The 26,382-nt window shown below is 33.3% G+C and overlaps 1 protein-coding gene across 9 annotated transcripts in view; it reads left to right on the plus strand.

The window, feature by feature from the left end:
- Nucleotides 1–26,382, plus strand: part of VPS13A (vacuolar protein sorting 13 homolog A (S. cerevisiae)) — a 185,645-nt gene that overhangs the window by 40,370 nt on the left and 118,893 nt on the right. For 6 of the 9 annotated variants that reach the window (XR_001514783.1, XM_006769015.2, XM_015567378.1 and 3 more), the window contains 16 exons: nucleotides 1,613–1,672; nucleotides 1,883–1,963; nucleotides 4,802–4,859; nucleotides 5,678–5,805; nucleotides 6,266–6,372; nucleotides 7,949–8,120; nucleotides 10,671–10,733; nucleotides 11,214–11,346; nucleotides 12,138–12,232; nucleotides 12,540–12,682; nucleotides 14,611–14,800; nucleotides 14,888–15,002; nucleotides 16,320–16,456; nucleotides 19,163–19,295; nucleotides 22,320–22,437; nucleotides 24,912–25,050. Coding sequence is in view for 8 of the 9 variants with exons in the window: in XM_006769015.2 (XP_006769078.1) it covers nucleotides 1,613–1,672; nucleotides 1,883–1,963; nucleotides 4,802–4,859; nucleotides 5,678–5,805; nucleotides 6,266–6,372; nucleotides 7,949–8,120; nucleotides 10,671–10,733; nucleotides 11,214–11,346; nucleotides 12,138–12,232; nucleotides 12,540–12,682; nucleotides 14,611–14,800; nucleotides 14,888–15,002; nucleotides 16,320–16,456; nucleotides 19,163–19,295; nucleotides 22,320–22,437; nucleotides 24,912–25,050 (1,872 nt within the window). In the remaining variant the exon portion in view is untranslated. Of the gene's footprint in view, nucleotides 1–1,612; nucleotides 1,673–1,882; nucleotides 1,964–4,431; nucleotides 4,440–4,801; nucleotides 4,860–5,677; nucleotides 5,806–6,265; nucleotides 6,373–7,948; nucleotides 8,121–10,670; nucleotides 10,734–11,213; nucleotides 11,347–12,137; nucleotides 12,233–12,539; nucleotides 12,683–14,610; nucleotides 14,801–14,887; nucleotides 15,003–16,319; nucleotides 16,457–19,162; nucleotides 19,296–22,319; nucleotides 22,438–24,911; nucleotides 25,051–26,382 lie in introns of those variants that run through there. The other 3 variants (XM_015567382.1, XM_015567380.1, XM_015567381.1) reach the window with 3 other exon arrangements.

The raw sequence follows: 26,382 nt of genomic DNA on the forward strand, positions 1-26,382 counted from the left end.
CTGGATCAGGGTGGGGATGCCTGTCCAGTCTGGGTGAGGGGCTGAGAGCTGTTTTCAGGCTGGCGGTTGACTGAAGCTCCCTACTGCTCTTTTTTTTTCTTTCTTTCTTTCTTTTTTTTATTCTGAGCTATCTTTAGCTTTGAGGCTTGGCTCCAGCTCTTAGGCCTCCGCGGCTGAAAGTAGGTTTCTGGCCTTTGCATACAATGTTGCGAATCTTCTGGCTGAAGTCCGGTGGTATTTGTTACAGAGTTTCTGAAGCTGCCGGCTCAGAGGCCTGCAGCCCCAGGCGGGGAACATTGGTTTCCTCCGTCACTGAGGCAAGCAAGCCTCATGTTAGTTTCAAGCTGCCTGGCTGCCAGCCGCCATCTTGGCTGACAGTTAATTTGCATAGCTTGCTGATTAGCCAATGAAAAGGGTAGCGGTCATACGCCAATTACCATGTTTCTCTTTTGTTAGTGTAGATAGCCATTAAAATTATATATAGTATTTGATAGGGTTTGAAAAATTACATAAATATTTTATGTGATTCTTCTATTAAGTTCCCCTTTTCTCCTCACAATGTGTTTGACATCTAAGTTGCCACATGTAATTTATAATTCATTCCATTTAACTGCTGTATTCTTTACATGCTTGCTTTTGTATTCATTACTTTTTTGTGTATGACTTTTTTTAAAAAAACAAACAAACATGGTCTACTCTAAGAAATGCCAAATGAAAAGTTACTCAGTAATGTTGGGTGGGGTAAAATTTCAAATGCTCTGCTGAAAAATAAGGATGGATAAGGACGGAGAATTAGCTGTTGTAATTAGCATTGTGAAGGCTATTGGTGACTGTGACAGCAGTGATTTTGACCATCACCTTTGCAGGGCCTTGAAAACTTGTTCCCCAGCCCAGACCTATTCCATTAGAAACTCAGGAATGGGCCCAGCAATCCATGTTTTAAAAAGCCCTCTATGTGATACTGTTGCATAATTAAGTTTGAGAACCACTGTTCTAATTAATTTAGTTCTGTACCAAAAAAAAAAAGTGAAAACCGTCTTTTTAAATAAGCATCTTGATTCTCCTCAGGGGCTTTTTATTGCTTTTATAATAAAGTCCATAGTTTTGCCTTCAAATCGTTTATAATCCTTTTGTAATCTGATAGCAGGTTAGATATCTGATTTCAACTCTTTTCTTTGTTTTACATTATGTTTTTAGGCCACACTGTGCCATTTTACTTCTCTGAACATGTCAGATGTTCACATATATTTCTAGAATGAATAATATTCCCCATGACCTTAGAATCAGTAATTTCTATTCATATGTTATATATTAGGTTAGACATCACTTCCTCCATTTTTAAAAATAATGGTTTGAAGGCTTCTACTGTATTTTCCCAGTATTGTATATTTAACCTCTGTAGTGGCACTTACTTGATTGTAATTGTTTCTTTATGTGTTTGCTTTTCAATCAATAATGAGCTCATTGAAAGCAGATACTTGTGGTTCAGTTATTTTTTGAATGCTTTCAAAGACATTTTCATGGGAAATTGGTGTAGGGAGTAATTGATAGGATTTATCACTCTGCCACATAGCACTTGGAAATGACACATTTATTGCCTTTCTTATTCCAGACAACTGATCAAAACTGGGCTCCATGTTTACATGATGAAACTGAGAAACTATTTCGTAAGGTAAAATAAATAAATACTATATTTTGTCTACTCATTGAGTTGACAAAAGAGACTTTTAGAAAAGCTAATGTAATATATAATATGGATTTATGAAAACTGTTTACTTGCTTAACTCTGTTATATGACTCAATTATTTGAGGCTTCTGAAAATAGCATATGTTTATGATCTTTCAAAGAAAATGAGACAAATAATGAACTATTTATTTTTAGTTAATCCGATTGGATAACCTTTTTGCTTATTGGAATGTGAAGTCTCGGATGTTTTATCTTACTAGTTACGATGATTCTTTGGTAAGTAACTCTTTAAAAATATGTGTATATACACATTTGTTTTATTCATTGTCATTTACCTAATGTACTGAAGTCAGTGGTCATTTTTTTTCAGGCAAAATCAATTAGCAGAATTTACAGAAAATAGGTGACTATATGTACCTGTATACATCCATGTATAAACACACACCTTGTTTTTTAATAATTGACATAAAATATTATATTAGTTTCAAGTGTACAACAATTTGATATTTGTATATATTACAAAATTATTTCCACAATAATTCTAGTTAACATCTCTCACCATAACAGTTACAAAATGTTTTTTTTATAAAATGAGAACTTGTAAGATTCCCTTAGTAACTTTCAAATGCAATGCAGTATTATTAACTATAGTCACCATGTTGTATGTTAAATCACCATGTTGTATGTAAAATAAATACTTTATAAGTAGAAGATTGTACATTTTGACTCCTATCACACATTTTGCCACCCCCTGCCTCTGGCAACCACCAATCTGTTCTCTTATTTATGAGCTTGTTTGTCTTTTTTTTTTTTTTAGGTTCCACATATTAGATACAATATTGTCTTTCTCCATCTGTTTTACTTAGTGTACTGCCCTCAAAGTCTACCTGTGTTATCTCAAATAGAAAGGTTTCCTTTTTTCTTATGGCTGAATGATATGTTGTTACATATATATATATATACACACCACGTTTTCTTTATTTATTCATCTGTCGATGGATGTTTAGGTTGTTCCCATATCTTGACTGCAGTGAACATGGATGCACATATCTGTTTGAGTTAGTGTTTTTGTTTTATTTGATAAGTATCCAGACGTAGAATTGCTGGGTCATATGGAGTTCTATTTTAAATTTTATGTGGAATCTCCATACTGTTTTCCATAGTGGTTGCACCCATTAACATTGCACAAGCGTTTCCTTTTTTCCATATCTTTTCAAATACTTGTTATATCTTGTCTTTTTTATAATTCTTATTCTAACAGGTATTAGGTGATATTATATTGTATTCTGATTTGCATTACCCTGATGATTAGTGAGGTTGGATATTTTTTTATGTACCTGTTGGTCATCTGTATATTTTCTTTGGAAAAATGTTTATTCAGAACTTGTGCTCATTTTGTAATCAGGTTGTTTATTTTTTTTACTTATGAGTTGTATAAGTTCTTTATATATTTTGGATATTGACCCCTTATCAGATATATGAATAGTAAATATTTTTTCCTATTCAGTAGATTGTTTTTTTATTTTGTTGATGGTTTCCTTTGCTGTGTAGAAGCTTTTTAGTTTGATGTAGTCTCTCTTGTTTTTGCTTTCGTTTCATTTAATTTTGGTGTCAGATCCAAAAAATCATCACTAAGACCAATGTCATGGAGATTACCATGTATATTTACTTCTAGGATTTTTATGGTCTCAGGTCTTATATTCAAATTTTAATCCCTTTTGAGTTAATTTTTGTTTATGGTGTAAGATATTGGTACAGTTTTATTATTTTGCATGTGTCTATCCAGTTTTCCCAAATTTAATCTTTGTTGTAAATTAATTGACCATATGTGTATGGGCTTATCCAGGCTCCCTATTCTGTTCCAGTGGTCTGTGTGTCTGTGTTTATTCTAGTACTACATTGTTTTGTTTACTACAGTTTTGTAATAGAGCTTGAAATCAAGGAGTGTGATACTTTTAGCTTTGTTTTTGTTTCTCAAGATTGCTTTGGTTATTTGGGATCTTTTGTGATTTCATACACATTTTATGATTGTGCTTTTTCTGTGAAAAATGCCATTGGAATTTGGACAGGGATTGCATTGAATCTGTAGATAGCTTTGGGTAGTATGGATTTTTTTTTTTTTAACAATATTCTTACAGTCTTGAGTGTGGAATATCTTTCCACTTACTTGTGTCTTCAGTTTCTTTTAGGAAAGTCTTACAGTTTTCAGTGTACAGGTCTTTCACTTTCTTAGTTAAATTTATTTCTAAGTTTTTTTTCTTTTTGATTTAGTTGTAAATGGAATTATTTCCTTAATTTTGCTTTCTGATAGTTTGTTACCAGTGTATAAGAAATGCAACCGATTTCTGTATATTGATTTTTATGTCCTGCATATTTACTAAATTTGTGTATTCTACTATATATACTTACATGAAAGCATAAGTGATCATTACAACCAGATGTCTGGCCAGTAGCTATGACACGCACTGACCATCAAGGTGCAGACCCTCAACGCAGGATCTGCCCCTGGTGGTCAGTGCGCTCCCACAGCCAACCTCCCGTGGCTGGCCAACCTCCCACGGTCCCTCGCGCCTGGCCAGCCATCCTCAGTTGGCCCCAATTGCCAGCCTGGCCAAGGGACCCCACCCATGCACGACTTACTGCACCAGCCCTCTAGTGTTAAATAAAAGTAGTGACAGTGGACATCCTTGTCTTGTTCCTGACCTTAGAGGAAAACTCTGAACTTTTCCTGTTGAATGTTATATGAGCTGTGGTTTTGTCATATATTCCCTTTACTATGTTCAAGTGTAATTGTACCTCTATATCCACTTTGGCACAGAGAGTTTTAATCATAAGTGGGTATTGAATTTTGTCATATTTTGTATATGTGCCTATATATAAACATGTTTAAACATATATCTTAATACTTCTAAGGTATTCTTTTATGAGATAATTGTCTTTAATGAACTATTATCCATACCACTTTAATATTTTCTTTTATCAAAATCCTCCTAAGTTTGAGTTATTAATTTTTTATAAATTGCCTTTAAACTTTTTCATTTGCATACAATAAGATTTTGTCAGATAAAGATATATTGTCATTAATATAAGTAAAAGCAATTTATCTTTTAATAGGACAGCTTGAGGAATGGCATTGTTGATGAAAATATTGTTCCAGAAGGTTATGATTTTGGTAAGTATGTTTCCTAAAGTAAAAATTGCAATTTTTATTTTATTTTATTAATTTATTTATTAATAAATTTTAAATGAATATTGTTGATGTAACTGTGCCTTTTCATGTTAATATCTCATGTAATTAAATGTATTTGTGATACACACACACACACACACATATGCAAAAGAAAACATATATGTCATTCATTGTTGGGGAGCTTTTGGCTATATATCAAAACCAGGAAAGAAAAATGTCCAATAAGAGTGATTGTTAATAAATTGTGAGTTCTCTGTTTAATAAAGCTATGATAATTCTTAAAGACATTTTAACATGGCAAATACAATTTAATAAGGCTAGATGCTGCAGTCTATAGTGTGACCTACTATTTTTAAAATGTGTACTTAAATTTTTTCTTTATTTTTTCTGATTTTAAGTAGTCTGAAATGAACATGTAGTATTTTAATAATCAGAAATAAGTTATTAAAATATGCAGTGAAAAAGAGTGCTATTTCTTCAATCCTTAAGGCACTCCATAAATATTGATTGGTGATGGATAACTCGACTGACAATGTTGTTAACCATAGACTATCCTTCCTGAAATTATTTCTTTTTTTGGCTTACAGACAACAATGTGAATTATAGATAGAAAAATATAAAAACTTTTTCACTGATTAAATGACAGTTCATCTGACCATATCATAGCATTGTGGAAATATGGAACTGTAAAAGAATATATAAGACATGAAAATCAGTATTTTCAACTCGATCCTTTTAGTACTATGAAACTCTTGAAATGTAACTCAGTTTAATTTATTAAAATTTATATTATTTTCCAGTATTTCGCCCCATATCTGCTAAAGCCAAACTTCAGATGAATCGCCGATCTGATTTTGACTTTTCTGCCCCCAAGATAAAATTGGATGTTGATTTACATGACATAGCGATTGAATTTAATAAACCACAGGTGATTTTTTAAATGGTATTTTAAATTGTGAGTTATAGTTTGATAAAAATAGAACTAAGATTTTAAATGTTTTCCTTTTAAAAATTTTTTTTTGTTAAAAAATTTTTAATGTTGACATTATTCATTTCCCCCACCTTTGCCCCCCTCCATCCTCCTCTGCCTACCTCTTCCTTGGCCTTTACCAAATTATTGTCTGTGTCCATGGTATGCATATGTGTTCTTTAGCTATTACATTCACCTTCTTTGTCCAGTCACTCCCACCTTCCTCCCCTTGGGCAAAGGCCAGTTTGTTATATGTATTTCATATTTATGCTTCTGGTTCCCTTTTATTTGTCAATTTATTTATGTTTTTTAAAAATTCATAGTTACGTGGTAAAATTTCCTTTACAAAGTTTAACTTAGCTTCAATAATTGGAAAAAATCTGAAACATGTAAGAGCTTTATTTTTTTCATCCTTCAGTATTTCAGTCTTATGGAGCTTCTTGAATCAGTTGATATGATGACGCAAAATCTGCCATATAGGAAGTTCAAACCTGATGTACCTGTTCACGGCCATGCCAGAGAATGGTAAAATGTCTTAAATTTTTTAGATTGAAGTATAATTGATATACAATTTTATATTAGTTTCAGGTGTACAACATAATGATTCAAATTATCACCCTTAGTTACCATTCCTACCATATGGAGCTACAAAATTTTTCTTGTGATAAGAACTTTTAAGATCTACTCTCTTAGCAACTTTTAAATATGCAGTGCAGTATTATTTAGTTGCCTTGCTGTATATCATATCCCCATGACTTATTTATTTTATAACTGAAAGTTTGTAACTTTTGACCCCCTTCACCCATTTTGCTCACCCCAAACTCCTGCCTCTGGCAACCACCAACATATTTTCTATACCTATGAGCTCATTTCCTGTCACATTAAGATTCTATATATGAGTGAAATCATATATTTTTGTCCTTCTTTTACTTCATTTAGCATAATGTTCTCAGGGTTTATTCATGTTGTCATAAGTGGCAAGTTTTTTTATGGCTAAATAATATTCCATTATTGTGTATATATTACCATATTTTCTTTATTCTTTTGTCAGTGGATACTTAGGTTGTCTTCATGTCGTGGCTATTGTAGATAATGTGGCAGTGAATGTGGGGGTGCATATATCTTTTTGATGTAGTCTTTTCATTTTCTTCAGGTAAATTTCCATAAGTGGATTTGCTCAAACTAAAACTTTTTAAAAGATTTTTTAAAAAAATATATTTTATTGATTTTTTTAGAGTGGAAGGGAGAGGGATAGAGAGTTAGAAACATCCATGAGAGAGAAACATCAATCAGCTGCCTCCTGCACACCCCCTAATGGGGATGTGCCCGCAACCAAGGTACATGCCTTTGACCGGAATCGAACCTGGGACCCTTGAGTCCGCAGGCTGATGCTATATCCATTGAGCCAAACTGGTTAGGGCCTTTTTAAAAGATTTTAAGAATATAACATAAAAGTGAATTTCTTGACTTTTTTAAGATACTCTAAAGACCAACACAAACTATAGTTTGATTTGCAATTATAAATTACTTAAGGGATTCTTTATAATGGAATTTATAACTGGAGTACTAGAATAACATTTATTCACTGTATTTTTTGAATTATTGAACCATATTCCAGTTTTTTGTCTAGCATGTCTTTAAAAGTTTCAAATTTTTGTTTTATACACATTAAACGTGTTAAATCTGAAAAGGTTATGAGTGTATATAAAGTACTACCCCTTTTTGAAATTCAAAGTCTTGTCATTACATTATTAAGCTCTTGCATAGTTTCTAGAAATTGCAATTACTCTTTCAGTTGACTATTTTAATTATTATTCATGGGACTAAAGTGCTGTTTGCCCATTAATATTTTAATAGTTTTTCTGGAGACATACTTATTGCAATAAAATTTAAAGATTTTGCTTATTTTCACTTAGGAAAGATAATATTAATTACTGTAAAAACAAATATGATGGGAAAAAGCAGGTGCTCACATTATATACCATTTTCAAATTCTTTGAATGATAGTTATATATGTTAGAGTAGAAGCAATATCAGTTTATTTCATACTGTTGGTTTGAGGGTGTTAAGTGTAGGGTTTTTGTTTTTGTTTTTTAACTAGGTGGGCTTATGCTATACATGGTATTCTTGAAGTAAATGTTTGCCCCCACTTACGGATGTGGTCATGGAAACATATTAGCGATCATCGGCAACAAATGAAGCAATATAAAGAACTCTATAAGAAAAAACTAATAAATAAGAAGCCACCTGTTGAACTTCTCAGCTGTTTGGAGGTTAGCATTTTAAAAAATAGTTGAATATTTTTTGCCTTAAAACTTCTAAGTCTTTAGGGACTTCCTCATTATTTGTTCTAATTGTGGAAATCTGTAACCAACCCAAAGGCCTCTAAAAATTAAGCATTTATATTTGCCTACGTCTTGAGAAAGTCTCCTACCTCAAAAACCATTCTCTCTCTTTTACTTATATTTTTTTCTTACTCCTGTTTAAACTCAGTTGGGTGATAGAAGCTTTGGTGTTATTCTCCTGGGAGCTTTTGGAAGATGAGATTATTCTGAATCTGGAGAGATTTGGGTTCATGCAAATAATAACTTGAAGCTTTATATTATTAAGACACTAGAGGCCTGGTGCACAAAATTCATGCACAGAAGGGCGGTTCCCTCAGCCCAGCCTGCACCCTCTCCAATTGGGGACCCCTTGGGGGATGTCCAACTGTCCGTTTAGGACATCCTAACCTGGCAGTTGGACATCCCTCTCGCAATCTGGGACCACTGGCTCCTAACTGCTCACCTGCCAGCCTGCCTGATAACCCCTAATTGCCTCTGTCTGCCAGCCTGATCACCCCTAACTGCCCTCCCTTGCTGGCCTGATCTCGCCCCCAATGGCCCTCCCCTGCCGGACTGATCTTGCCCTCAACTGCCCTCCCCTGCTGGCCTGATCTTGCCCCCCAACTGCCCTCCTCTGCTGGCCAATTTGGTTCTGATTGGTCAGTTTCTATGCCAGTCAGCATCAAAAGCTCTGCCTCCTAGGCAGCCATTGGCTCCCACAGCACCCAGATTTGGTTCTGATTGGTCAGTTTTTATGCCAATAAGTGTCAGAAGCTCTGCCTCCTAGGTAGCCATTGGTTCTTCAGAGCACCCACATTTGGTTCTGATTGGTCAGTTCTTACCCAGTCAGCGTCTCTGGGCTTATCAACAGGGCCTGATCAGAAAGGCAGGCTGATCAGCAGCCCTGGTGGAGGCCTGCAGAGAAATGGAGGCGTGGCTGCTGGCCAGACTGGGAGAGAAAGAGAGAAGCAATTGCTAATCAAAAGCTGCCACAGAGGCAACGGGTCAGTCCCTGCTTCTCTCTTCAGGCCTCTCTCTGGCCCTGATTCACAGCCAACCCCCTCAGCAGTCAGTGCTGGAGCACCATGCCTGCAATGGAAGCAGTCAGCACTGGTTTGCCATGGCAACCCAGCGCTGACTGCAGGACTGACTTCCGGGTGGTCAAATCTTGGTCATTACTGGTCATTACAACCAGGGTTTTTATATATTAAAATTTTTTAACCTCAAAGGCTAAAATGTTTTTGTACATTGATTCCAAGTTCTCTGTTGTTTCCAAAGCCTTACGTTATGTCACCACTGCATTTCCCCTGTGTAAACCATCTAACTGTGCATTAATCAAATACAATTTCCTATCATATATATTTTGCTTATGCTTATAGCCAAGTTTGTACTCATGTATTTCCTTTGCCTTTCCTCATCTTTGCTTTTCCAGTTTTACTTATAACCTCAAGTTCTGCCTCAGTCCTGTCTCTTATATGAATTTTCTGCCCAGATAGAGCTCTTTTTCTTTTAATTCCTTTGGCATTTCTAGTCTTTACCAGCAACTTTACCTTTATTTATCTTGGGAGTTCTCTAAGTATTCGTCATCTTATCTTTTAGCATTACAGTGGTATATTCTAGAAGGAACTGTTTTACAGATGGATGAAGTACAGCTTAAGGACACTAAGAGGAGTTAACTTATTGAAATTAATGTAACTGTTCTGATCCAGTTTGCAACTCCTAAAGATTGAGTTTTATTTTTGTTTTTGAGGTAGGAGACTTTTTCTAGACCAAGACTAATATAAATGCTTAGTTTTTAGAGGTCTTTGGGTTGGTTACAGATTTCCATACTTAAGCCATTTTTACCTTAACCTAAATCCTCCAAGACTGCTGGACAGTAGCACCCTAAGTTGTTTTCTAGATATTAGTGGGTCATGGTTGCTTGTCTTTGGGAAAAAAATTCTTTGCATGTGAAACTCCCAAATGTAATCATGGAAATAATGTATGGAGATGTGATGAGAGATTTAGCTTTTATCAGCTTATTTTAATAGCCACAACAGCTTTGAAAAATTTAAAAACAAGTTTTAAGTGTGTCTAGATCTACTTGAAGCATCTTAATGATGGCATAGGAACTGTGCACATTATATGAAGGTTTTATAAATTGTATTTTTAGTTGGAAGTGACACTGTGTTTACCCTTGCGTACAGTTAAAATCCAGATAAAAATCATTTTAAACAGTGCATGTTTGGTATCTTTTTAGTATATATCTGTAAATCTTATGGAGTTGTAACTCATATGCATGATGTAAGATTTCTTTGTTCAAAAAGTTTATATCATTACTAATTTCCAAGCTGACATTGTTTCTCAGAATTTAACCAGGAATATTATGTTGATGCATGATCTGTTTTCTGCTTTCTATCATATCTTTAGTATAGCCATTTGACAGGTTATATATACTAAAGTTATTTATAATTGTTTTATAATTGTTTATGTAAATACATTTTCCTTTATATTTTTCAGGAGTTGGAGAAGACTCTGGATGTATTTAATATAACTATAGTGAGACAACAGGCAGAAGTTGAGGTAATTCCAGATTATCTTTCAGTTAGTAAAAACAAATCTAGAGTCCATAGAGATTTGACAGGTGCTGTGATATTATTAGTATTGTGCTGTAATATACTGTTTCCTAAAACAGGTTCAAATTTGCTTTTTTGTGTTTGTTATAAGAAAATTTGATTTAATGTTTTGCCACATTCATTTAAATCAGATTCTGTTGGAAAAATATTATTTCTAGGTTATTGGATTTATACTCAGAGTAAATATGAAGATGAAAAACCAATTTGATTTTTCTTTTAAATTACCTTTCTGTGTAAGACAGTGGGGTTAACTGCCTTATAATACTAAATTCTTATGTTTGGCTAATATTGCAATTACTTTATTCTGTTGTCAGTTTGTAGAATGTTTGCATTTACTCAAGTAAACAGGTTTTGGAAATGTCAGGCTTATATTTCTTTAGATTGTTAAAGGATAATTTGCATTTAATTAAAAATTTATATATTTTAGGTAAAGAAAGCTGGATACAGGATATACAAAGAAGGAACAAAAGATTCAGAGGAAAATAAAGGATGGTTTAACTGGTTGTGGACTTGGTCAGAACCAAAAACTATAGAGCAGCAGCCCGATGTTAAACCTGGAAGTATGTTCATTTTATTTTATAGTAGTGCAGTTAATCATCAAGTATGGTAATGTAGTTAATCATCAGGTATGAAAATTGTTTTGCAGAAAGTTCTCTCTCTAATTAAATAAATATTATAAGTATATATGCATATGACACATACTTTATTCTTGTTATCAATAAAATTACTACTAAAACATTATAAATATATGACTAGTAAAAATTAAATAATTTTATTATTTTACTAGTGTTCACAAAAGAGTTTTATGCCCAGGGAATTTGGTAAATGCATATAGCACAATAACAGATAAATAAAGATTTCAGAAGTGTATAAACCATTGTAAATTTTTATTTATTGATTTCTTGTAAAGATTTTTCTAACCAAATGCTTAAGATTAAAGCATTGAGGTCTTAGGGGCTTAGGTTTACATACTGAATCTATCTCTTATTAGTACTGTGTCTCTGGTAAGTTATTTAGCTCTTTGAATCTCAGTTTTATTAATTGTAAAACTGGGGGAAATTATGATATTAGTACTACTTACTTTTTGTGCTAGGTGTGTTGCCTAGCACAGTGCTAAATACAGTTCGTCATTTTGTAAGCTCTTGGTTTATACCAGTATTTAGAAATTTATATTTTTGGAGAATAATCCTTCTAAAATTGCCAATGTCATTCTAACATTGTGATTATAATGTCTTAGAAGTATTATCAAAAGAGTAAAATTTACATTTAATTTATTAAAGGCATCTAAATTATGGGTTAGTTTTATCTTGTTATCAGTTAAAAACAAGAACACTTTGTTTATAATTTGTAGGTCTTGAAGAAATCTTGACACCTGAAGAAAAAACTTTACTCTATGAAGCAATTGGCTATAGTGAAACAGCAGTTGACCCAACCTTGCCAAAATCAGTAAGGTTTTGATGGCTTATATCTCACTGTTGAAAGATATTTTTAATCCTTTTGGAATTACTGACTTGTTCTGTGATTTTCTTCTGGGTCTATAAATATTGTTTTTATTTTAATTTCCAAGGTAGGGATAAATATTGTCCCATACTTTGTAATGTTATAGGGTGAATCTTTAAGCTATTACGGTTGCTTTTAAACTGTTTTTTGGTTTTTGGAAAGAATAAATTATGGGAATAGGATATGAATAAGAGTGTTTGATATACATACATATGTGTGTGTATTTAATTTTACTCATCTGAATATACTCTAGTTTGAAGCCATGAAGTTGTACATGCACTTGAAAAGTATGTCTATTATTCTAAGAGAAGAACAACAAAAACGTGAGCTGTTAAATATTGTAGTAGAAGAATTTAGCACTTGGGTTGTACAAAGACCAGGAGCACAAGCAATAAAGTAAGTATTCATTTATTTTCTTTTATCTTCTTTAAAAAATATATTTTTATTGATTTCAGACAGGAAGGGAGAGGGGGAGAGAAATAGAAACATTAATGATGAGAGAGAATCATCTTTCAGCTGCCTCCTGTATACCCCTTATTGGGGATGAGCCTGCAGTCTGGGCATGTGCCCGGGGACCCAGAATCGAACCATGATCTCCTGGTTCATAGATCGATGCTCAATCACTGAGCCATGCTGGCTGGGTTATTACCTTTTATCTGTAAGAAAAAATTCACTGTGAAATTGGAAGATAGATTACAATTTTACCGTATTTTCCAAAGAGTACTATGGCTTAATATATCCTTTTGTATTTTTAGGAACTTAGATTTTTTTCAGTAATATATATATTTTATAACTATTAAAATAATACATATTCAGTAGAACACTGTGCATGCTGAGGAAACATAGGACACTAAAGGATAATACAAAAATCTCAGTAAGCCACATTATACAAAGAAGAAACAACATTGATAGTTTGGTGTTTATTTGGAAATGTATTTCACTTTTTTTAAAAATATATTTTATTGACTTTTTACAGAGAGGAAGGGAGAGAGATAGAGAGTCAGAAACATCGATGAGAGAGAAACATCGATCAGCCGCCTCCTGCACATCCCCCACTGGGGGGTACCGCAACCCAGGTACATGCCCTTGACTGGAATCGAACCTGGGACCTTTTAGTCCGCAGGCCGACGGTCTATCCACTGAACCAAACCGGTTTCGGCTCACTTTTGTTTTTAAAAATGACTTTACTTCGGGGAAAAAAGGTACATCTGCAATACTTTGAACAATAAAGGTTAATTAAAAAAAAAACGAGGAACACAGACAGTAGGGTGGTAAAGGCCTTGGGTGGGGGCACGGGAGTGGGCTGGGCTGGGTCAATGAGGGAAAAAGGGAACATGTAATACTTTCAACAATAAAGATTTTAAAAATAATAAAAAATAGCTTTACTGAGATAAAATCACATATACAGTTCATCCATTTAAAGTGTGCAATTCATTTGTTTTTGACACTGTATGCCACATTACATTATTATGTTTATCAGGTAATTCCAGAACATTTTACACCCTAAAAAAGAAACCCTAATACTCATAAGTTGTCACTCCTCATTGCCTCACTCCCTTGTGTCAGCAATAACTAATTTACTTTATTCCTAAGACTTTGTTTTGGGCATTTAATATGCACAGAATCATGTAATACGGCCTTTCTGTCTGTCTTTCACTAACCATATTTCAAGGTTCATCCATGGTATAGCATTCATTTTTAATCCCTAATAATATTCCAGTATATGGATATACCACATTTTGTCCATTCATCAGATGATGGGTAATGGATTATTTTCACTTATTGGGTATTATGCATAATGATGTTATGAATATTCATGGACAACATTTTGTGTCATTAAGTTTTAAATTACCTTGAGTATATATCTAGGAGTAAATTGTTTCACATGGTAACTCTGCTTAACCTTTGGAGGAATTGCCAGACTTTTCCATCTCTACCAGTAGTGTATTAGGTTTCCAATTTATCTGTATCATTTGCAACACTAATTTTTCCTTTTGATTATAGCCATCTTAATGGGTATAAACTAGTCTCATTGGTTTTATTTGCATTTCCATTTCCCTGATTGCTAGTGAAGTTGAACATCTTTTCATATGCTTAGTCACTATATTTTTTTGGAAAAATATCTTTAAGTTCTTTTGCTCATTTTCAAATTAGGTTGTCTCTATTACTGAGGTGTAAATGTTCTTTTTATATTATTTATATAAGTCTCTTAACACATAAAATATTTTCAATTTTTCCCATTCATGGTTTTCTTTTAATTTTTAATGGTAGTCTTTTGAGCACAAAGTATATCTACTGCTAATATTTATTCTTTTTTCATGCAGATTTGAAACCAGAATAGATTCCTTTCATGTTACTGGCCTACCAGATGATTCAACAAAACCCCGCCTTCTGTCCTCATTGGATAATGCTGCATCACTTTTCCAGATTACATTTGAGACAAATCCATTAGATGAAACTGTTGCTCAAAGGTGTATCATAGAAGCTGAACCTTTAGAAATAATATATGACGCAGTAAGCATTTTTTAAATTTCTAAATTTTAATATATTTCAATTTGGTTTGATTTTATGCCTAATTTTAATGATACTTATTTTTCCCAGAGAACAGTGAATAGTATAGTGGAATTCTTCAGACCTCCAAAAGAGGTAAATCTAGCACAGCTCACTTCAGCGACTTTGACAAAACTTGAAGAATTTCGTGATAAGACAGCAACAGGTAAAAATGCCAGTATTACATACTGAATCTTGTACTAAACTCTTAGGCATTTAAAGCTGATGTTAGTAATGTATTAAGTTTCTTTCTAGACTAGATACAGTTTAATTGAAACTAATTTTATACTTAAATTTAAACGCAGATATAACAATTGTTCCTTACACTCAGGTCAAACCTATTAACTACATTCAAGTTAATTACAAAATTTTGTTGGGATTTTTGAAATTGTGTTTGACAGAAACTGGCCTTTGAATTCTTTTATAAAATCATAGGACTTCATGCAATGGTCTTTTTGGTTTAATTACTGCCCCTTTGCCTTTCAGTTCTCTTGTGATGTTTTCTAGCCTCTACCTGTTCTGAACAAAATTTTTTGATTGAAGTATAAAGGTTATACACATTAAATAAACTACATCACTTAAATTTTTTCAATCCAGCTATTCAGAATTTTACATATTAGTGTGCTATTGTCATTTTTATTTTCTCAGAATTTGTTAAAAATATCTGATCCTCATCATAGTTCTCGTGTGTGTTTGGTTGTTGTTGTTCTTTTGTGAACTAAGGTCCCTTTCTTTTTGAATATCAGATGTCCTAAACTTTATAAATTAACATTGTTTATTGATTCAAATTGATGCAATAGCTGCTTACAGAATTTTATCTCATGGGGTCATTACAATTTGATAGTTGATAATAATTTTAGATTTAATAGCTCATGCTAGATTTGAGACCATAAAATAGTTTCGTTTGGTATATAAATCACATGAAAGTGAATGAATTAAATTTATTAGAATAAAACACCTCAAGTTAATGAAATATCTGAGGAATGGATAACTCTGCTTTGTTGCCTTTTCTGTTTCACATATGGTTTTGTTGAGGTGATTTAATTACCCAGGATTTTTCTCGTCCCAGTAATGTCATAAGTATAAAGAATTATTGTTCAGTATGGTAGATGTAGTTGTATTAAGTTCATGATTTAGAAAGAATTATATAGATTCTAATATAGGGGTTATGAATATATGTTTCATAATATTAATTTTTTTAGATATATTATCTCCTGAATATTACCTAAAATGTTTTTTTGGGGTGGGCTTAAAAACAACATTTATTTGAAGAATTTTAATTTTGTACTTAGTTATATTTAATTAGGAGTGTATATATTAACTAACAAATACTTTTACTTGATATTGAAAATAATTTGCTCAAAGTCATTTTAAAATGAATTCTTATTTCACATTATTTTAAGATTGTGCTATCAGTTCATTTAATAACTATTTTTTGAGTAATTTGTGTAAAATACTCATTGTGAAGATTTAATTTCTGCAGGTCTACTGTATATTATTGAAACACAGAAAGTTCTTGATCTCAGAATTAATTTGAAAGCTTCATATGTTATTATCCCACAAGATGGAATTTTCAGCCCTACATCAAATCTGCTTCTTTTGGATCTTGGTCATTTAAAGGTATATATTAATAATATTTATCTTGGAATATGGTACTTAGGGTATTTCTTTGTTTAAAATATGTTTTGTTTTAAGACAGTTTGATTTGGTATATTGGTTTTTAGACTTATGAGAAATCTTTTCTGGTGAATAAAATGATTTCATTTAATTAGGTAGTTTTCTTACATTTCGAAAAGCAAAATGAACAATTGAACTCTACAGGTCAGAGGTAAACCAAAGAATTACAATTATATGTAGAATTTGAGAGTAATGCCTAAGGAGTTGATTTCCTTTTCAATTTAAGTTTATTACTGGATTAATTACAATATAGAGAGTGTGAGGGAGTTCTGGAAGTAATCACATAATCTTTGTCCTTCTGAATTTTTGTATGTATATAACTTTAGATATTGATATTTTAATTTCTATTAAATAATCCTAATTGAGTGATGGTTGTCTTGCATTTACCTAATTTACATAGTTCTATCCACTTATGTATATTTTTCTTCCTTAGTTTTTTAAAAAATATGTTTTGATTGATTTTAGGGAGAGGGAAGAAGAGGGATAGAGAGAGAGAAACGTCGATGAGAAACATCTATTGGCTGCCTCCTGCACGCCCCATACTGGGGATCAATCCTGCAGTCTGGACATGTATCCTGAGCTGGAATCGAACCTGTGATCTCCTGGTGCATAGGACCATGCTCAACCACTGATCCACACACACAGGCTGGGCCTTCCTTAGTTTTGAATGGAGAATACTTTTTTTTTGTATTTCCAGATTTGCACTCTTCAGGGGTGGGAACCTTTTTTTTGCCAAGACCCATTTGTATATTTATAACATAATTTGTGGGCAATACAAAATTATCCACTTAAAAATTAACCTGCTATATTTGGTCAAATATTCAATTAAGTCACCCCTAATACCTTGACAGGGCCAGATCATATGATTTCATGGGCCTTATGTGGCTAGCGGGCTGGCTGTTCCCACCCCTGGTTTATATAGTACCCCCTGACTATATATGGTTGATTAAGTTGATTAAAATAAAGTAAGATAAAAATTTAGTTCCTTAGTCACATTAGCCACATTCAAGTGTTTAATAGTCACAAGTGTCTAGTAGCTACTGTATTAAACAGCACAGATGGAGAACAAATTCAACATTGTAGAAAGTTCTATTGGATAACACTGCTCTATATCATTAAATGTAGAGGAATAGCTGTAACTATTTAAAGACCCAAGAAGGATGGATAATATTAGAATGCTCTTTCTGGCTTTCTAACAAATATGTGCCTTTTCTTGACATTCTCCGTTTTTCTATGTTTTATTCTTCAGTTGATAATTGTATAGACAACTGCTGAATTTACAGTTATAATATTTATACAGCTAATTATTCATATTTTAATGTGGTTATGGAATTGGTTCAAGGCAGTCTGTTATAGTTGAGAGAGCATAAGGTCAGCTGTAAGGATATTAATCTTGTTTTGTGATCTTAGGCAATTTGCTTAATTTTTTGCTTAAAAGTCATTACCTTTCAAAGAGAGATACTGAATTTTGATTGTGTACACATGAGCTATATAAAACCTATCTGTATATATATAGTTTTATTTAAAAACCTATATACATATATATTTGTGTATATACCAATGTGTGTGTGTGTGTGGGTATGTAAGATCTTGATATATTGCTGTGGAGTGATCTCCAAGATATTTATGTGAAAAAAGAAAAGTAGCCCTAACCAGTTTGGCTCAGCGGACAGAGCGTCGGCCTGCGGACTCAAGGGTTCCGGGTTCTATTCCAGTCAAGGGCATGTACCTTGGTTGCAGGCACATCCCCAGTAGGGGGTGTGCAGGAAGCAGCTGATCGATGTTTCTCTCATCGATGTTTCTAACTCTCTATCCTGCTCCCTTCCTCTCTGTAAAAAATCAATAAAATATATTTTAAAAAAAAGAAAAGAAAAAAGAAAAGTAGTGTGCATAGTACATCAAGAAAGGGGAGATACAAATATAACTTTCTGGAGGTCACATAAATGACAGAGTTGGGAATAAAATTCAGCTGTCCTAATATTTAATCCTGGACTTTCAGTTCTTATTATAAAACTATTTAAATACCTGTCATCATGCCAAAGAAATGTTTTATAAGCCTTTTTGTTTTTAATAAAAAGGCTTCATATCAGATTTTAAAATAATTTAGATGTATTATTCTCCAGAACTAGCTTGGTTCCCTTCTTTTAATATAAAGAGTTAGGAAATATAACAATATATAAAAATTCATTTTATATCTAACCTTCTTCTTACATGTGTCATGGATAAAGATTATTTTTTTTGTTTCATTAATTCTCACCAAAGATTTTTTTTCATTGATTTTTAGAGAGAGTAGAAGTAAGGGAGAGAGGAGGGAGGAGAAGAGGAGAGAGAGAGAGAAAAACATTGATGTGAGAGAGAGTTGACATCCACTGGTTGCCTCCCACAGGTGCTCCAACTGGGGCTGGGATCCAACCTGCAAACGAGGGATGTGCCCTTGATGGGGAATCAAACCTGCGATCCTTCAGTGGGTGTGTGAACACTCTACCCATTGAGCACACCAACCTTTGCTAAAGACATTTCTAATAGCCTTATATGTCAGCTTGTGAGTTTATCCTCCCCAGTTAACTTTTTATATTCTGAAAGATAAAAACCTGATCTTTTCATTTTGGAGTATTTTGCACCATCTAAACTTTTAAAATTAACTTCAAGGTGACAAGCAAAAGTCGTTCACAATTACCAGATATGAAACAAGGTGGGGCCAGACTTGAAGAGATAATGCGTAGAGCTTATGATTCCTTTGATATTCACCTTACAAGCATTCAGCTGCTTTACAGCAGAGTTGGTAAGTATACAGTGCATTATGTATTGTTCATTTTGCTGAAGTCATTAATTAGGTGTTTAGACAGTTTCTCTGAAGACCTTCATTCTAAATATGTTGGAGCTTCCATATTTTTTAATTAGAAGTATGTAGTAGATAAGAGTAATATCTAAACTGGGAGTGATTTTACCTCGCAAAAGATACTGTCAGTGTCTGGCGACATTTTTGGTTGTAACACACGGACAGTCAGGGCACCACTAGTATTTAGTGGATGAAGGTCAGGGATGCTACTAAACATCAAATGTAGAGGAATGTCAACAAAGACTTAATTTGGCCCCAATTCCAGTACTGCTGATATTGACAAATCCTGATCTAGACCAGTGTTCTCCAATATTTGCATAAGATTAGAAAACATTGACACATTTTAAAAAATATTTGTATTACACAGTGGAATAATCAGAAGAGACTACTCAAGAGTGAATGAAACCAGCGTAGGCATCCCCAGCCGTAAATAGCCACTGCGAGATGGAGGTGGATCCCTATCTTAAGCATAACTTACCCCATTCATTCTTTTGTACTAATCAGGAGTCTCTGATCCAGACCTAGTCGTAAGAGCCAAAAATTCACTTGTCAGGAGCTACTAAAGAATAGTGAAAGAGCCCTGATAATTTGAGCCCTCTTTCCACTGTGTTATATTGCTTTTGAATTCCTTGGTGTTAGTAAACATTCAGGTAATTCAACAAAGGTAGATTGGTGACTGTTTTTAGAGATCTCTCTGTGTGTATATAGTCACATTTTAATTAACTGAGCTAACTAATGAAAGGAGAAGCAATAGAGAACCTGAAGTAATTAGTTATTAAAAATGTTAGTTTATATAGGACTGGGACATTTTTGTTTTATTTGTCTGACTATATTTGCTTTAGGGCAGGGGTCCTCAAACTACGGCCCGCGGGCCACATGCAAATACAAATATTGTATTTGCTCCCGTTGTGTTTTTTTACTTCAAAATAAGATATGTGCAGTGTGCATAGGAATTTATTCATAGTTTTTTTTAAACTATAATCCGGCCCTCCAACAGTCTAAGGGACAGTGAACTGGCCCCCTGTTTAAAAAGTTTGAGGACCCCTGCTTTAGGGTAATGAAATTGGTTTTTGTTTTTTATCATATTCCAGTTGGTGTCAAAGGAGTATAGTGGGTGGCACATGTAAATTATTTATAGAAAATTCATAAATTTTTTTCAGTAAATAAATTACTAAATTTTGGTATGTCTGGTACATGTTGGTCACTAGTTTTTGAAGCCCATTAGCTTATACTTATATTTAAGATATTGAGATGCTTGTGAAAAAAATTGAAATACATCATTATTGTCTGAAAAGTATTGGAATTCCTTGGAATGTTTTTGAGAAAAGTATTGGAATTCCTTGGAATGTTTTTGAGAAGCATTAACTATTCTTAAAAAAGTATTTTTTGAGCAAAGGTTTTTGACATTAGGTTACTTTCTGTGATTGTCATATATTCTTTTGATAAATACTGAAATACAGACTCTGAATATCATATTTTTTTACCTGTAAATTGAGAAGTGAAGAAATATGTCTTTTATCTCAATATATGTAGAATTCAAAAATTGTCATAAGATCCATTTTATTATCTATCTCCAAGAATCTAATCCTTTGTTTGCTTGGTTTTTCTTGACTGAGGATTTTATCTGACTTACGGAATTATTAGGTTCAAATGAGATCATGTATGTAATGTATTCCACTGCATATCATTTTGCTGTTTTTTTCAATGTATGTACCTATGAGTATATGGAATATGCTTGTGTGTTGCTTATGAGTGGGAATATTTTGAGTGCGTTTTTAACATGACATGTATTATATCCTGTTTTTTCTTTCACTTACCTGTAATATTTTGGGCATTTGAATCCATGACCTTTAAAAAATATGTATATTTTTATTGATTTCAGACAGAGGAAACAAGAAGGAGGAAGAGATAGAAACATCAATGATGAGAGAGAATCATTGATCGGCTGCTTCCTGCATGTCCCCTACTGAGGATTGAGCCAGCAACCTGGGCATGTGCCCTGACCAGGAATAGAACCGTGATCTCCTGGTTCACAGGACAACGCTTAACCACTGATCCATGCCAGCCGGGGCTGAATCCATGATTTTTATCTAATGTTCTAAGGCTACTCTGTCAGTTACTTAGCATTGCCTTATTGAAAATTTAGACTTGTAACACTGCAGTGAATGTTGCTAGACCTGGATGTAAATTTCAGCTTTTGTTACTCCCTAGCCTTTTGGCCATAAGCAAGTTATAAATTCCTGTGTCTCAGTTTTCTAAAATGAGATGGTTATACATCATTGTGAGAATTAAGTGCAAGTTTAAACATTGCCTAGAACGGTACCAGTTATAAATCTTGAATAAATGTCAGCTTTTGTGAGTTAATACTGAAAAACTGCGATCTTCCCTACTTTAGTCGTTACTGCCTTAGAGCAGTGGTTCTCAACCTGTGGGTTGCAACCCCTTTGGCGGTCGAACAACCCTTTCATGGGGGTCGCCTAAGATCATCCTGCATATCAAATATTTACATTATGATTCATAACAGTAGCAACATTACAGTTATGAAGTAGCAACGAAAATAATTTTATGATTGAGTCACAACATGAGGAACTGTATTTAAAGGGCCAGAAGGTTGAGAACCACTGCCTTAGAGCCATGTTGGGATTTTGGTAAAGTATCTGGCTGGTTGCAGTGATTACCAGTGAATGCGCAATAGATTTGATTAAAACTATGTTGTTGTTTCTTATAAGCATTTTTCCTATTAAAACGCAGTCTTGTGAAGCAGCAGAAGTAAAATGTGAAAGGGAAAAGAATTTACCTGCCAATTGTGTGTGTGTACCTGGGCATGTGGTATTAAAGATTATCCTGATGTGGGTGGGAAGGTTTCCCCATATCACGCAGTGTGTGACTATGAAGTATTAAAAATAATCTTAGGTTTAGTGTCTTTCAAATTACACATGTGTTAAATATACTGTTTTCTATAATTAGGTGATAATTGGAAAGAAGCACGAAAACTCAATGTATCTACACAGCATATTTTGGTACCTTTGCACTTCAATGTGGAATTCTCTAAGGCCATGGTTTTCATGGATATAAGGATGCCGAAGTATGTATTTGTTTCACGTGGTAATAGATTTTCTTAGTAATTCTGAAGCTAAGGCAATACCATATTTCATTGATTCTCAGTCCTCAGGCTGACACTCTACCAACTGAGCCAAAACAGCTAAGACCAATATGTTGCCTTTTCTGATTAGCATCTTTCACTTACTAACATGCGTTTAAAGTTCTTCCATGTCTTCTCATGACTTCATAGCTCATTTCTTTTTAGTTCTGAATAATATTCCATTGTCTGATATACCACAGTTTACCCAGTCACCTACTGACAGACATCTTGGTTGCTTCCAGGTTTTGACTATACAGTTAGAATATAAAGTTTATGTGGATAAGCTTCATTCATATGAAATTATGAGTAAAGATGTTATAAACATTTGTGTGCTGGTTTTTGTGGGGACATAAGTTTCAACTCCTTTGGGTATATACCAAGGAGCTCAGTAGCTGGATCTATGGTTAAATAATGTTTACTTCTGTGAGAAGACACCAAACTTCTTCCAAAGTGGCTGCACCTTTTTGCAATTCCAACAGCAACGAATGAGAGTTCCTGCTGTTCACACCATTGCCATTATTTGGTATTGTCAATATTCCAGATTTTGGTCATTCTAATAAGTGCATTGTGGTTTCTCATTGTCTCTTATAGAGCAAGAAGTTTTAATTTTAATGAGGTCCAGTTTATCAATTTTTATTTTTTCATGAATTGTGCCTTTGTATAAAAAGATGTCATGGCCATGTCTGAAGTCTACTAGGTTTTCTTGAATTTATCTTTTGGAGTTCTGTCGTTTTTTGTTTTACATTTAGGTCTGTAATCCATTTTGAGTTTTGTGAAGGGTTAAGGTCTGTTATCTAGATTCATTTTTCTTGCATGTAGGTGTCCAGTTATTCCACCACCATTTGTTAAAGTGAATGTCTTTGCTCCATCGTATTGCGTTTGGAGCCTGGTCCAAGATCAGTTGACTGTATTTTTGGAGGTCTATTCTAGGGCCCTCTATTCTGGCTGAGTGATCTATTTGTTTACTCTTTTACTAGTATCAGTGTCTTATTTACTGTAGCTTTATAGTAAGTCTTGAAGTCAGGGAGTGTCAGTCTACCAACCTTGTTCTTCTCCTCTAATATTGTGTTGGCTATTCTGTTCTTTTGCATCTTCATACAAATTTTAGAATTATTTTGTTAATATTCATTAAATAAGTTGCTGGGATTTTGTTCATGATTGCATTGAATCTACAGATCAATTTGGGAAGAACTGACATTTTGACAATATTGAGTCTTCCTACTTACGAAATGGAGTGTCTGTATTTATGTAGTTCTCTGATTTCATTCTTCACAGAATTCTGCAGTTTTTCTCTGTAGATCTTGTATATATCTTGTTAGATTTATACCTGAGTATTTCTGTTAGGGGCACTAACATAAATAATATTGTGTTTTTAATTTCAAATTCCACTTTTTTGTTGTTGGTTTATAGGAAAGGGATTGACTATTGTATGTTAAGTTTGTATCTTGCAACCTTACAATAATGGCTATTAGTTCCATGGCTATTAGTTTTTTGTTTTGTTTTATTTAATTTTGCTTTTGTTTTATTATTTGGGTTTTCTACATAGGCCACGTTTCATCATTGAACAAAGACAGTTTTATGTTTTCTTTTCCAATCTATATGGCTTTTATTTCCTTTTCTTTCCTTATTGCATTGGCTAGGTCTTTCAGTACCATCTTGAAAAGGAATGATGAGAGGGATATCTTTGCTTTATACCTAATCTTAGTTGGAAAACATTGAGTTTCTTCACTACTAAGTATAATGTTAACTGATGATTTTTCCAGTTGAGGAAGTTCTCCTTTAGTCTAGTTGACTGAGAGTTTTTTTGTTTTTTGTTTTTTTATTAAATTATGAATGTATGTTGGATTTTGTCACATGGATCTATTTATATGATCATGTAATTTTTCCTTTTCAGTCAGGTCAGATTTTTAAAATTGGTTTTAGATGTATAATCTCTTAGACAAGTTATTTGAACTTGCTAAAGCCTTAGTTTCCTGATAAGAACTATATACATATGGGAACTTTATACGAAATAGGGAACAGAAATAAGTTGACTCCCTCTTGGGTTGTGAGACTATTTAGCATAATGCATATCAAGTGCTTTCCTTAATGCCTATCATGTAATTAACACTTGATAAATAGTCATTGTTAACTGTCCTTGGCAAATAATAAAGAGATAATAAACATAATAACATTAAAAAATAAGCTTCTGAAAAATAATGAGATTATTTTATCTAATGAGACTGGTCAATAGGTCAAATGTAAATTTTAGTGGAGATTATGGGATAGTTTGTCCATGGACGGTGGATAATTTTTAGTGATAAAATCACATTTGATTATTTTTGGATAATTTAAGGGAAACAGTCTCATCCTTTTAATTAATTCACTTAAATCAGAATGAAAATTGCTTTATAGTGATTCCTCTCTTTTTGAAATAGATTCAAGATTTTTGGAAAGTTACCACTGATTTCTTTGCGAATCTCAGATAAAAAGCTTCAAGGAATTTTGGAATTGATTGAAAGCATTCCAAAACCCACACCTGCAACTGAAGTACATGCCCCTGTCAAGCCATTTCAGGTAATGTTATTTACAAAATTAACAAAAGCAAAAATTAAAAAGAATTCACAAATAGTATTTTAACAACCCCAGAAATTTAGGGTAAAAACAACTCAATTTATTATGAATAGACCTTTAAAAATTACTACATTTTAAAAGAGCAAATGATGAAGTAAAAAATGCATATCATAAAGAAAAGTGATGTCTACCTATCTTCACTTTTCCAGCCTCTAATTTTTCTCCTCAGTGATAACACTATTAACCATTGCATCTCTAGTTTTCTTAAAATGTTTATGGCATATGCTAGTACACACACATACAAACATGTGTGTATGTGCACATACAAGTATATATATTGTGTTCTTAAAATTTATGTAAGTGGGAATACACTTACTGTTCTGAATCTGTATTCTTTAATTATAATTACCTATGTTACACACCTTAAAGATATTTTCCAGTTAGCACAAATCTACCTTATTCTTTTTTATGGTGATATACAGGATGGGGCAATAGTAGATTTACAGTTGTGAGCACAGAGTTTATTTTGGGATTTTCCATATGAACCTACTTTTCCCCAGCCTGTAGTATTGAATTATGTGAGTATACTATCCTTTAACTAACATAATCTGTTTTGATGGGCATTCATATTGTTATGAGTGTTCATAGTTATAAAAAAATGGTTTTGAACTTCTTTATTCATTTATTTGGGTATATTTTTAATTATTATATAAATTCTTAGAAGTAGAATTGTTGAGTAAAAAACTATAAATTTTATAATTTAATGAACTTTGCCAAATTTCTTCTCTACTTTGAGTACCAATTTATAGTCCCACCAATAGTAAATACTAAATGTTTATCCATTCTCATTAATCTTGACTATTAAAAAATGTTAAATTCTATTAAATGAAAAAATGTTATCTTGTGGTTTTGATTCAAATTTCTTTATAAGTAATATGGAACCTATTTTCATAAGTGTATTGGGTATATGCATTTCTAATTTTGAAAACAGCTGTTTGTGTCTTTTGTTGAGTTACGGTTTTCTAGCTAAGGAAATTAGCACTTTTAAAAAAAATGTGTTATTTTTTAAAATTTGATACATTTATTTTTGCCATGCCAAATTTTTTATATTTTATGTAGTCAAAGTTACTAGATTTTTCCTTCATGATTTCTGGGTTTTATATTATACTAGAGGCCCAGTGCACAAAAATTTGTGCACTTGGGGGAAGGAGGGTGTCCCTCAGCCTGGCCTGTGCCCTCTCGCAGTCTGGGACCCCTCGGGGGATGACCACTTGCTGGCTTAGGCCTGCTCCCCGGGGGATTGGGCCTAAGATGGCAATCAGACATCCCTCTGGC

Source organism: Myotis davidii, unplaced genomic scaffold, assembly GCF_000327345.1.
Source record: "Myotis davidii unplaced genomic scaffold, ASM32734v1 scaffold98, whole genome shotgun sequence".
Taxonomy (NCBI): domain Eukaryota; kingdom Metazoa; phylum Chordata; class Mammalia; order Chiroptera; family Vespertilionidae; genus Myotis; species Myotis davidii.